The 12,411-nt window shown below is 48.2% G+C and overlaps 1 protein-coding gene and 1 long non-coding RNA gene across 3 annotated transcripts in view; both read left to right on the top strand.

Annotated features, from left to right (window-relative positions):
* Nucleotides 1-250: 250 nt before the first annotated feature.
* Nucleotides 251-2,577, top strand: MID1IP1 (MID1 interacting protein 1). Its single transcript, XM_019417288.2, has 2 exons — nucleotides 251-514; nucleotides 770-2,577. The coding sequence occupies exon 2, from the start codon at nucleotides 1,038-1,040 to the stop codon at nucleotides 1,587-1,589; it is 552 nt and encodes a 183-aa protein (XP_019272833.2). The 5' UTR covers nucleotides 251-514; nucleotides 770-1,037; the 3' UTR covers nucleotides 1,590-2,577.
* Nucleotides 2,578-7,103: 4,526 nt separating this feature from the next.
* Nucleotides 7,104-12,411, top strand: part of LOC109248013 (uncharacterized) — a 220,984-nt gene continuing 215,676 nt past the window's right edge. Inside the window, exons 1-2 of one of the 2 annotated variants that reach the window (XR_002071902.2) lie at nucleotides 7,104-7,170; nucleotides 7,694-7,773. This is a non-coding gene — a long non-coding RNA (uncharacterized LOC109248013). Of the gene's footprint in view, nucleotides 7,171-7,690; nucleotides 7,774-12,411 lie in introns of both variants that reach the window. The other variant, XR_002071901.2, reaches the window with a different exon arrangement.

Here is a 12,411-nt window from a genome sequence, read left to right as displayed (position 1 = left end):
CCGCCCCCTGACCGGTCCGGACGCCTGCATCTTCACCCGAGCAGTGTCCGGCCCTCCTTCAGCTGTCCTGCTTGGGGCTGGCGGGGTGCGGCTGCCCCATCCCTCCTCTGCCCTGCCCTGCCCTGCCCTGCCCGACCCGGCCCGTCCCGGCCTGGCCACTGCGCCCTCCCTCCGCCCGGGTATCAGGCGAGAGGCGGAGCTGGCCCGGAGCGCCCCGCCCCCACTCTAGAAGGGGCCAGGAGAGTGTTACTCGCGGTCATCCCGGCCCGGGCCTTTTATCTTGGCGCTGCCGGGAGGCGGGAGGAGGAGACACCGGGGGTGGCCCTTGAGCGCCGGCGACACCTTTCCGGGGCTCTATAAATTGAGCACCTGGAATGGGCAGGGGGCCGACGCCACTACCGCCGCCCGCAGTCACAGTCCGGCCACTGACCGCAGCAGCACCCGCAGGCCGCCGCCGCCAGCAGCGGGAACGCTGAGCTACCCAGCAGCAGGGGATCTCGAGGAGCAGCAGGAGGTGGGTGCCCCTGCCCCATCTCTGCCCGGTCGGCGTGGGTGCTGGGACTCAGGCGGCTTTTCCGAGGGCGAGGGGGGTGGGGAGGCAGCCCCTTTCTTCTCTCCGCGGCTTAGGCGGGCTAGTAGGTGGGACCGCCGGGCTGTGAGGGGAGCTCCCGGTGCCCGGGTGAGCAGGCACCGGGGAGGGCGCTGTGCGCGGGCGGGGCCGCCGGGCACCCTAGCCGGGTGAGTAATCTCTTTCGTCCCCGTCCCCCAGCCAGGCCTGGGCTCGACCCGCGGACCACGCGCCGCCATCGCGAGCTTCCGGGAGTCTAAGCTCCGAGCAGCTGCGTGTCCCGCAGGGCCGGGTTGCGAGCGAGACGAGAGTTGGAGAGGGCGGAGCAGGAGCCGGGAATCCCCGCGCACCGGCTCTAGCCAGGCCCCCGGCGCGGGCCTCGGAAAGCGCGTGAAGGCGGGCAGCCCGTCGCCCCAGCCGGCCACCCCGTGCCCCTGCGTCCCTGTGCCTCGGCGCTCGCCCGGCCACCATGATGCAGATCTGCGACACCTACAACCAGAAGCACTCGCTCTTTAATGCCATGAACCGCTTCATCGGCGCGGTGAACAACATGGACCAGACGGTGATGGTTCCCAGCCTGCTGCGCGACGTGCCCCTGGCCGAGCCCGGGCTGGACAACGATGTCGGCGTGGAGGTGGGCGGCAGCGGCGAATGCCTGGAGGAGCGCACGCCCCCGGCCCCCGGCCCGGGCAGCGCCAACGGCAGCTTTTTCGCGCCCTCCCGGGACATGTACAGCCACTACGTGCTGCTCAAGTCCATCCGCAACGATATCGAGTGGGGGGTCCTGCACCAGCCGCCACCGCCGGCAGGGAGTGAAGAGAGCAACGCCTGGAAGTCCAAGGACATCCTGGTGGACCTGAGCCACCTAGAGGGCGCGGAAGCCGGCGAGGAGGACCTGGAACAGCAGTTCCACTACCACCTGCGCGGGCTGCACACTGTGCTCTCCAAACTCACGCGCAAAGCCAACATCCTCACCAACAGATACAAGCAGGAGATCGGCTTCGGCAATTGGGGCCACTGAGCCGGGACGCCCCCGCCTGTCCAGCACCCTTACCGGCCCCATCTCTCACCCTCTTTCCCTCAAAGCTATTTTCTTTCTGGCTGTAGGGCGCGAAGGGCGATGGGCGGACTGCAAAGTTAGGCTTGGGGGGGGAGGGGTGCTGCGTACTTGCAGGGGGCGCGGCGGGGCCGCCGAGAGGAAGGGGCCTCTTTGGGAAGTGGGGAAGAGAGTGGTGATGGGAGGCAGGATTGGGGGGCTCAAAGACCGCCCCTCCCGCCAGTGGGTGGTGGGGGGGCTTGTGTTCTACGTTAGTGGGGATGGGACTGGGCTGACGCCCTGCATTCAGCCTGTGCCTTTCTTCGAGTTTCTTTTCTGTTCTTTCTGGAGGAGAGGAGTGGAGAAGGGGCCATGCCGGGTGCGGCGCGGGGTTGCCACACTTGGGAGCGCCCGCCCGGAGCCGGGCGCTGGGGAAGGCGGGGCGCGCAGCCTCGTACCGCCCTGCCGTTGGGCTGGTGGAGGCCGCAGCGTTGCTAGGATTGCATCAGTTTTCCTGTTTGCACTATTTCTTTCTGTAACAGTGGCCCTGTCTTAAAGTATTTCAAATCTCCTCCTTATTCTGAAACTTCGGCGATTCCATTGTGATAAGCGCACAAACACCACTGTCTGTCGGTAACCGGTACTACGAGATTAATGATTTTCTGTTACACTGTATAGTTGTCCTGTGGCACCCCTACCCCATCCATTCCACGCCCTCCCCGCCCCCACCCCAGTGTGTGTAAGCTGGCACCGTGCCAGCTTGTACGAAGCTTGCCGCTCAGCCAGTGAAAATAATAATGTTATTATGAGAAAGTGGACTTATCCGAAATGGAACCATCTGACATTCTATCGTGCTGTACGTAGAATGATGAAGCGTTCCACTGTTGTTATATGTCTTAAATTTATTTAAAACTTTTTTTAATCCAGATGTAGACTATATTCTAAAATAAAGAAAGCAAATGTGTTAACGAAACTCGACAAAAGTTTGTTGCTTTTTCATCTGCCCGTGAATGGCCTAGTAGTGAAATAAAAATAAATTCAATTGATTCTTTTTTTTTTTGTTTGTTTTTTGGCAAAAGTCAATTTTATTTCCTCTCTGGTATTTCAGACTGGTGGATAATTGGCTCTGTAAGTACTCAGTTTGGTTTGGGAAGTAGCTACCACAAGATTCACTTCCAAGCTTTTTATTTGTAATTCAGTGCCCCGGAGAGGCCCGTACACCTCAAGAAGTTTATAGATACTCAAAGTATCTGGGAAGGGACATACATTTTTCGACCACCTCGACCAGCTTTTTGCAGTGCTTAGCACTGACTGAAGTGTTTAGAGGCATATAAACTAATTTCAAAGGCAGAAATTTCACTTGGCTACTGAGAAGTGAAAACTCAGAAAAGAGACACCAGCTAATATTAGTGCACGCACCTTGCAGGTCTTTATTTACAAGACTTTTCATGTGGGTCTTAAGAGATACTGAAATGTGTTCTAACGTGCACTGTGGCCTCTTTTCACTAGTTCCCAGGGCAGTGCTAAGTTTTGCTAAGCGGTGCCCAGCAAGGCTTCCAGGTTTTCAGTGAGCTAGCCTGCAGCTGTGGACAGCAGATCCGAGCAAGGCTGCAGCAGGGGCCCCAGGGAACATTTCTTAGATGCCAGTATGATGCTTTCCTGGGATGGTGTTTTGCATTTTCTTTCTTTCTTTGTTTAGGGGGAGTAAGTGTCCGGTCAACTTCAGGTTTTAATCTTGAAGTCGGGAGACATCTCCAAGCTCATAGAGCTTGAATTTAAAATACACAGAATTTTGCAGCACAAAAAAGCAAAATGTTTTCTGTGGTGGGGGCAGCTCAAGTCTATTATCAGCTTTCAGCAGCCGTGAAAAAATGGGGAAGTGTCAAGACCCTGTCAAGACAGGGGTGCTTGCCTTTGCCAGAGAAAGTCAATCATTAATATGTACAGATAAGGGGAACAGCACCCAAGGCAAGGCATACAGCCTCTCGCTTTGTATTCCCTTTAAAATATCAAAGTGCAAGCAGCAAATAACAAAGGAAGGAAACTACAGAAGCCATGTGGTGGAAGGAAACACCAAGACTTTGGAACCAGAGAGTGGTGTGTTCAAATCCTCTTGTTACTACTTATTAACTAGGAGTATTTAACCATCCATGCTCGTTGCCATGTTTGAAATTAGGGAGAATAGTAACTACAATGCTTATTTTGTGGGATTGCAGTGAGGATCACATAAGATGATCTGTTGAATGCCTGACGCCTCGAAGTGTCTTTAGGCACTGCTGAAGGGGGGCTTCCAGGTTTCTCTCTTGCTCTAAATGTTGGTTCATGTCTCCCTTGTCTCCCTTGCCTCTCTCCAGCAGTATGGGAAGAAGGGAGAGCATAATTTGCGTTACATCCCTAAAACAGCAGGTCAACTCTTTCCTTTCTCAAAGTCTCAAGGGAGAACCTGAAATCGAAGCAAAAAGGCATAGCTTGGGCAGATAATTCGCAGGAATTTTAGGAGATGCTAACTGCAGGTTGTTTCAGAATGTTCTTGTGGTATATAGAACACAGATAACAAAACCAAAGAGGATTGGGTTTTTTTGTGTGAACCCGTAAGGTTTCCCAGGCCCAATAACTACCAGCCCACTGATAATAACTACTGTTTCATTCAAGATTAGTTGATGAGACAGAACAAGGCCAAATCTCCCACAGATTGACCCGGTAAAACTCAAGAAATTTAACATTAAAAAAAAATTTTTTTAATGTTTACTTTTTGAGAGGGAGAGAGAGACAGAGAGAGACAGAGAGAGAGACAAAGAGAAAAGACAGAACACGAAGCGGGGGAGGGGCAGAGAGCGAGAGAGCGCGTGCGCGTCTGCGCACGCACGCACGCACGCACGCACGCACTCACGCAAGTGGGGCGAGGCGTAGAGAGGGAGGGAGACAGGATCCGAAGCAGGTTCCACGCTCTGAGCTGTCAGCGCAGAGCCCGACAGGGGGCTCAAACCCACCAACTGTGAGATCACGACCTGAGCTGAAGCCAGAGGCTTAACCGACCGACCGTGGCACCCGGGCGCCCCAATTTCTCGCGCTATTTAAATTCGGCTTACGTTCGGAGGTAAACTGAGAGAGTGACTTGATTTTCAGAAGGTCTTTCCTGAGGAAGCTCAAAGGACTTGATAGATTTTTCAAGTCGCAGATACCGCGGGGCAGCGCCCTCAGAGAGATCACGGGTGTGTGACGGCGCCCTTCTCCGTGGCAGTTGGTGGCCAAAGGGAAGGCACAGGTAGATGAAGCAGGCAAAATGGAACAGCTCAGATTACAATCGATTACCCTCCAGATGGTTACATTTGATGAGATGTTCTACATCAAAACTGCACACCAAAGCCTTTGAGAAGGCCTGCTTTTGCTGCTGAGAAACAGCTTTCTGCTTTGCTCACGTGGGGTCTGTCGTGTTTTACGTTTACACGGTGTTCCTTAGGGGTCTGGCCTAATCTACTCTTTTCTCTGAGCCTGAACCCGATTGTGAGACAGCAGCTGGGGTTATGATTGTTGGGACCAGCTTGAAAATTCGCCCCGGGGTCAACAATTTTTTCAAAAACAAAAGTTGTTGTCGTTTGTGCATGCCTCATAGTCTCCCCTTAGTTTTACTTGCGGAGCAAAATTCATGTGGGCCATAGGGTCTCCCCTCCTCCTCCCCCTGCCTTCTCCCCGTACCCTCTAGTTCTTGTTGCAAATTGGACACAGTGCTGGTGGATTGAGGGCTCAAATCTTACATACCTTTATTTTTTATTTTTATTTGTAATTTTTTAATGCTTTATTTTTGTGAGAGAGAGACACACACACACACACAGAGTGGGAGTGGGGGAGAGGCAGAGAGAGAGAGAGAGAGGGAGACAGAGAATCTGAAGCTGGCTCCAGGCTCAGAGCCATCCGCAGGGCCCCATGTGGGGCTCCAAGCCACAAACCATGAGATCATAACCTGAGCAAAGTCCGATGCTCAACCGACCCAGCCCCTACGTACTTTTTTTTTTTTTAAAGGTAACTATCTTTTTATGGGACATCTAGTACATGGATGCCAATCATTACGTCCTTGTGTAATTTATTTTGAAGAGTTTTGAATGAAATAGTGACAGAAGGGATGTCTTCCCTAAATTTTAGGGATAATTTTTACCCCCAACAGATTAAAAAAAAAAAAAAAACTGGACCAGAAGCTCATGAAGACTTGAAACATGTGGACTATTGGATTGGTCTCTTAAAATTAATGATTAATCTTTTTAAAATTTCAAACGTTATGTAGTTTCTGATCAAGGCTAAATTGCTTTAATAAGCAAAATAATTTAAACTTAAAGTTATTTGCTTTTGCTTTTAAGATTGGGTCTGATTTTTTTGTTGTTGTTTTTAGTAACTCAGGGAAATTTAGAGGTTGTTCTTGAGTTACTGTAAACACCTTATTATGTCTCTACTTAGTTCATTTGGAACTGTGTAGAACTTTCTGGTGAGTGGCGGAGATAATGATAGTGTATTACCAGTAACCATTTCTGTATCTAGAAGCCAATACCATCCTTTGTCTCATGCAACCGGGGCTCCTTCCCTGGGTCCCCCCATGCTGATCTCTGTAAGGCCTTGTGACTCCCCTTAGAGCCAAGGAATGCCCAGAGCTTGTGTGCCCCTGTATCTAGACCACACTTGGGTACCTGGGTCCCCAGAGTTCCTCGTCCAAATGGCCCTGAGCCCAATCCAGGGACTTCCTAGACACTTGCCCTGAGTTTATTCTCCTGATGGTGGACATGCTTAGATGGTGGATGGGGCTTGGATGCAAACTGGGTGGTCCAAGGATGGAGCTGGAGGGGGGAAAGATAAGGGGATGGAGTGGAGATTGGAGGTCCCCCCTGGGTTTCAGGATGGACAAAGGGTTTGAAAGCCTACAGAAAGGAAATAAGACGTGAAAGCAGCTCAAGCCTTAAAATCTCCTCCAGTATTGGCAACTGAGGATTCTAGGGTTTTTCTCCATGTTTCCCACATTCCTCAGGAGTCTCCCTGCTCCACTGAAAGAATGTTATTTAATTAATGAAATGTTGGTTAAGGAAAAGGAAAACCACATCTGTACACAGCTTTTCCAGCTGCTTGCTATTCAGGGCTTGAATGGCGCTGATTATAGCAAATACCCAAACTGATACGCCTTCCATACAAACCATGAAGATTTCGCCTCCTCAAATTTTCTTTCATCTGTTGTTGTTGTTGTTGTTGTTGTTGTTAATTACTGCGTTAGCTGTTTTCTCCTTAATGTCAAAAGTCTTGGTCAAGTTAAAGCAGAAAACTAATAGTTGCGCATCTGTCTAAACAAGGCCCACTGAAACCACAACTGTCTCATCAGCCCTTCCTGTTCTGGCATTCTCTGTATTAAGGAGAATGTTTTGTTTTGTTTTTTGTTTTGTTTTGTTTTGTTTTGTTTTGTTTTGTTTTTTGTACCTTCCCATTCTTTTTCTTTTATTTGATTACTTCTTTGTCTATTGTTTCAGAATGCTTTGCCTAGCAGTTCTAAAATACATCTGCCGGTGTGCCCTACTTCAGTAAGCCCAAACTGGTAAGAATTTTGATTGCAGAAAGTTTTTTTTTTTTATCATTTAGTTAAGACCAGGTTGATAGAAGGCAACTTTCTGTCTGACCTTGAATTGTCTGGAGAAAGTGCTTTCCAGCATAGGAGATAAGACTGCAAAAATACTCGCAAAACATGGAGCCCAGTTCTTTATTTTAGCTAAATAAACAATGTTGGGGGTGGGGTGTTTTCTACCCTCTGTTTTACTCTTCAATACCCGCCTTACTAGTGTTGATATGTGCACTTTTATCAACGAACGTTCGGTTAACAGGATGAAACCGAACATGATTCATTTGATGTTTTCAAAGGTAGAAACTAACTTTGTAGTTTTTTTTTTTTTTTTTTTTTACCTTTTGAATACCACACTGCTGAGGTAAAGAATGTTGTAGCTTGTGGGTGAGCTCAATAGGGCCAATTAAAACCTCACTACTCTTCCACCATGTTGAAATACCTGACAGAACTTGCTGTGTCCTTGGATAATGGCATTTTTTTTTTTTTTCCTTCTTAGCAGACATCTAATTGAGGAGATTTCCTGTTTGGTAGTCAAGCAAAGATGAAAACGAAAGTGCCACATTGTTGGTTGTGACCAAGGTATTTAAAATGTTCCAGTTGTTCACAATGGGATAATCATTTTAAGCCCTGCTTTTTTTTTTTTTAATGAAACATATGCGTTGTGAAAGAACTCGTGTGTATACGATAGCAGCCAAGCTATGTGTAGAATGCGCAGTGTAGTTAGCATACTGTGGTCATTCAAAACAAGCTGTAGTATTTCGTGACATCTAATTGACATTGCAGCTTGTAACTCATCGATGCTTTGAGGGTATAATTTAGTTTCTGTTGTGATAAGTACTTGCTGACAGTTCCTTCATAGCTTAAATGTTTGGAGGGAGAGTGCCAGAAATTTCGATGTTTCACCCAAGTGTTGGGGGCTGGGAGGGATCTCAACACCAGCCGCCCTTTCCAACCAGTGGGTTTGAAAGCAGAGGAAAAGGCCTACTTCCTGGAGCCAGTTTAGTCTCGAGTAGAAACAGGGAGGTGCCAAGACAAGCCTGCCGAATTGCGTCTTTCCAAATTTACCAGATGTCACCGCACCGTCCCTGGGTCAACATGATAAGGGCAGTGATGGAGAAAGGCAGTGTGTGTTTTGGGACACTCCCACCCATTGGAAGCCTGAGGAGTGGGGAAACAATCCTTCTCCTTTTTAAATTTATTTTTATTTTTTATTTTTATTTGTTTTTATTTATTTATTGTTTTTAAAGATTTTTTAAAATTTTATTCATTTTGAGAGAGAGAGAGAGAGAGAGAGAGAATGTGAGCAGGGAAGGGGCAGAGAGAGAGAGAGAGAGAATCAGAATTGTAAGCATGATCTGCAGGGTCCACACAGAGCCCAATGTGGGACTCGAACTCACGAACCGTGAGATCATGACCTGAGCCGAAATCAAGAGTCAGGCACTTAACCGACTGAACCACCCAGGTGCCCCTCGTTTTCCTTTGATAGCAGATTGGTACCTTTTTCGCTGACTAGAAAGGCAGCAAATATTAGGTTGAAGCATATGAAATTGTCATTTTTGCCGGCGCAAAATGGTCAGATGATCCCCGATTTGAGCAATGAGATGCCCCTCTGTGGATGTTCTGTAGCCCTTTCCTATCACCTTAGGAAACTATTGTTTGCAAACTCAGGGTTGGCCTGATTTCCATCTAGAAGGAGTGGGTGACCAAAAAAAAGGGGGGCCAAGGGGGACAATTGTATAAGGGAGACAAATAGAATAAAAGAAAGAGGAGACTTAAAATGAAGAGAAGAAATGAAAAAGTGGCAGAGAAGCTGTGGCACACTGTGTTTTCTAAAAAAGGTTGCGAAGTTATTTCTGGCCCTGAATGCTCTTCCACAGCCTTGCCACCTTCCAGCAAGAGGTAGAATCTCCCTTTCCTCACCCTGAATTTAGGGGGAGCTCTGCCGCTGCCTTGATCAAATAGACATGGCCGTCACTTCCAAGGCCAGGCCATAAAGGGCGATACATACTCCTCTTGTGTGAGATCCATGGCTGTCTCTTAGACGCTCGCCCTTGGAGCCTAGCTGCAGTGCTGTGAGGAAGCCCAGGCCACATGGAGAGGTCACCTGTAGGTGTTCCAGCTGACAGCCTCACCGAGGTCACAGCCAGCAGCCGGCATTTCACTGCTGACCATATGAGCAACACTTCGATTGATTCTAGCCCCCAGACTTCCAGCCACTCCAGCTGATGGCAAGTGGAGCAGAGACAAGCTGTCCCTATCAAGCCCTGTCCAAATGCCAAATTTCAGACTTGCATTGCAAAATATTTTCTTTTTTTAATATGTTTTTATTGATTTTGGAGAGAGAGAGAGAAACAGAGCATGAGCAGGGGAGGAGCAGGGAGAGAGGGAGACACAGAATCTGAAGCAGGCACCAGGCTCTGAGCTGTCAGCACAGAGCCCGACTCAGGGCTTGAACCTGTGAACTGTGAGATCATGACCTGAGCCGAAGTTGGACACTTAACCGACTGAGCCACTCAGGCGCCCCGTGTTGCAAAATATTTTCATTCTCCGAAGCCACTAAGTGGTGTGTTACACAGCAATGGATCTCTGGAACTCCACATTTTAGGACATTGTAGAACTAGGTGCAAACACTTGAAAATAGAATGTAATTCTGTAGGACGGGGTTGATTTTATCACATTTGCCTGCATAACAGCTTCTAACACACCTCGAACCTTTGGAAACATTCACCTGATGGCTGATGTGGAGAAGGATTCAAAGTGACATTTTACAGTGAAAGTTCAGCTTGGTGGGCAGAGTGATGGTCCCCCAAAGATGTTTGTGTCCTAGTCATCCAAACCTGTGAATGGATCTCCTCACATGGCAAGGGGTAATGAAGGTTGCAGCTGGAATGAAGGCTCCTAATCGCCTGATGGAGCGATGGAGAAATTATCCTGGATTATCCAGATGGGCCCAATGTAATCACGAAAGTCTTTAAAAAGGGAAGCAGGAGGGGTCACCTGGCTGGCTCAGTCGGTTAAGCATCTGACTTCGGCCCAGGTCATGATCTCATGGTTTGTGAGTTCGAGCCCCGCACCCAGCTCTGTGCTGACAGCTCGGAGCCCGGACCCTGCTTCGGATCCCATGTCTCCCTCTCTTTGCCCCCCACCCCCCCACCTCTTGCACTCTCTCTCTCAAAAATGAATAAAAAATTAAAAAAAAAATGTAAGTAGGAGGCCAAAGTGTCCAAGGGTCAGAGTGACACAGCACGAGGAAGTCACGATTTGCCCTTGTCAACTTTAAAGATGGACAAAGGGGGGGTGCCTGGGTGGCGCAGTCGGTTAAGCGTCCGACTTCAGCCGGGTCACGATCTCGCGGTCCGTGAGTTCGAGCCCCGCGTCAGGCTCTGGGCTGATGGCTTGGAGCCTGGAGCCTGTTTCCGATTCTGTGTCTCCCTCTCTCTCTGCCCCTCCCCCGTTCATGCTTTGTCTCTCTCTGTCCCAAAAATAAATAGAAAAAAAAAAATAAAAAATAAAGATGGACAAAGGGGTCACGAGCCAAAAAGTGTTAGGCAACCTTTAGAAGCTGGAAAAGGCAAGGAAACAGATCATCCCTAGAGCTTCCAGAAAGCACACAACCCTTCAAACACCCCAGTTTTAGCCCAGCGAACTCTGTAGACTTCTGACTTCCAGAACTGTAACATGATAATTTTGCATTGTCTCAAGCCCCTAAGTTTGTGAGAATTTGTTCCAGGAGCAATAGGAAACGGAAACACCCGGCCTCGAGCATGTGGCCAGAAAACAAACAGGTTAGATTCTTGACACTTAATCCATTCGCTGCCTTGGGCTGGCTGGAATATAGAATTTCGAGCACAACAACTTGTTGAGAACAGTATTGAAAGGTTCTTTTTGCCTTCTTTTGTGAAAGAGACTTTATTTTTCTTTTCAGCTCTAACCTTGGTGACAGTAGCCCTGAATAAATAGACACTAGTTGTGGGCGTGGCCACCGTAGAACTAGAAGGGCTTACTTCAAATATAGTGGCGGTCTTTATTATGGATTTTTTGGTTAAGATCCCTCTCTCCCCATTTTTATTTGTTTCTCACTTCTTTCCCTTCTAAAGCTATTTTGTGACATGTCTGTGTAGCATTCATTTCTGCAGCCCCACACGTCTTTATTAGTTTTGTTTTTTATTGAGAGAATTGCATGCGATGAAATCTACCGATCGTAAGCACGTAGTTTGAGTTTGGACAAGTGCACACACCGATGTAACTGGCACCTCACTAAAGGTACACAGAGTTCCCATCACCCTACAATGTTCCCCATGCTCCTTTCTGACCCCATCTCCCCTAAGACCCAAGCAATCACTATGCTGATTTCTATCCTGATATGTAATGTGGCCTGTTTTTGAACTTCATATAAATTGAATCACACAATATTATATGATTGGTGATCTTTGGGGTCTGGCTTCTCTCATTCAATGTAATATTTCTGAGATTCACCCACACTCCTGCATAAGTCAGTAAGTGGTTCACTCCTTTTTATGGCTGAGTAGTGTTCTGTCTTATAAATGTCCACACTATGTTCATCTGTTTTCCTGTGAATGGATATTTAGGTTGGTTCCATTTTTTAACTTATTTAATTTAGCTTTTATTAATAAAGTTATAAAGAACATTCTAGTTGAAGCCCTTTTTTTGATAAATGCATAGGAATGGGATTGCTAGTTCATAAGATAGGTATATGTTTAACTTTATTTTTTTAATGTTTATTCATTTTTGAGAGAGAGAGAGAGAGAGACAGAGTGTGAGTGGGGTAGGGGCAGAGAGAGAGGGAGACACAGATTCCGAAGTAGGCTCCAGGCTCCGGGCTGTCAGCAGAGTCCGACGTGGGCTAGAACTCATGAACTGTGAGATCATGACCTGAGCTGAAGTTGGACGCTTAACTAACTGAGCCACCCAGGCCCCCCAATTTTTTTTCAAGTTTCCTTATTTATTTTGAGAGAAAGAGACAGAGAGTGAGGTAGAGGCAGAGAGAGAGAAGGAGACTGAGAATTCCCAGCAGGTTCTGCGCCGTCAGTGTAGAGCCCAGTGCGGCGCTCGAACTCATGAACCGTGAGATCGTGACCTGAGCTGAGATCAAGAGTCGAACACTTAACTGACGGAGCCATCCAGGCGCCCCCAGTATATGGTTAACTTCATAAGAAACTGCCAAAGAGTTTTCCGCAGTGGTTCTACCATTTACCT

This window comes from Panthera pardus, unplaced genomic scaffold (genome assembly GCF_024362965.1).
Source record: "Panthera pardus isolate Hobbes unplaced genomic scaffold, ASM2436296v1 HiC_scaffold_27, whole genome shotgun sequence".
Taxonomy (NCBI): Eukaryota; Metazoa; Chordata; class Mammalia; order Carnivora; family Felidae; genus Panthera; species Panthera pardus.
Note: the sequence above shows the minus strand (reverse complement) of the source record. Positions and strands in the feature narration are given on the sequence as shown.

What these genes read in the sequence shown, in the direction of transcription:
- MID1IP1 (XM_019417288.2), top strand. Translation starts at nt 1,038, where the DNA reads ATGATGCAGATCTGCGACACCTACAACCAGAAGCACTCGCTCTTTAAT.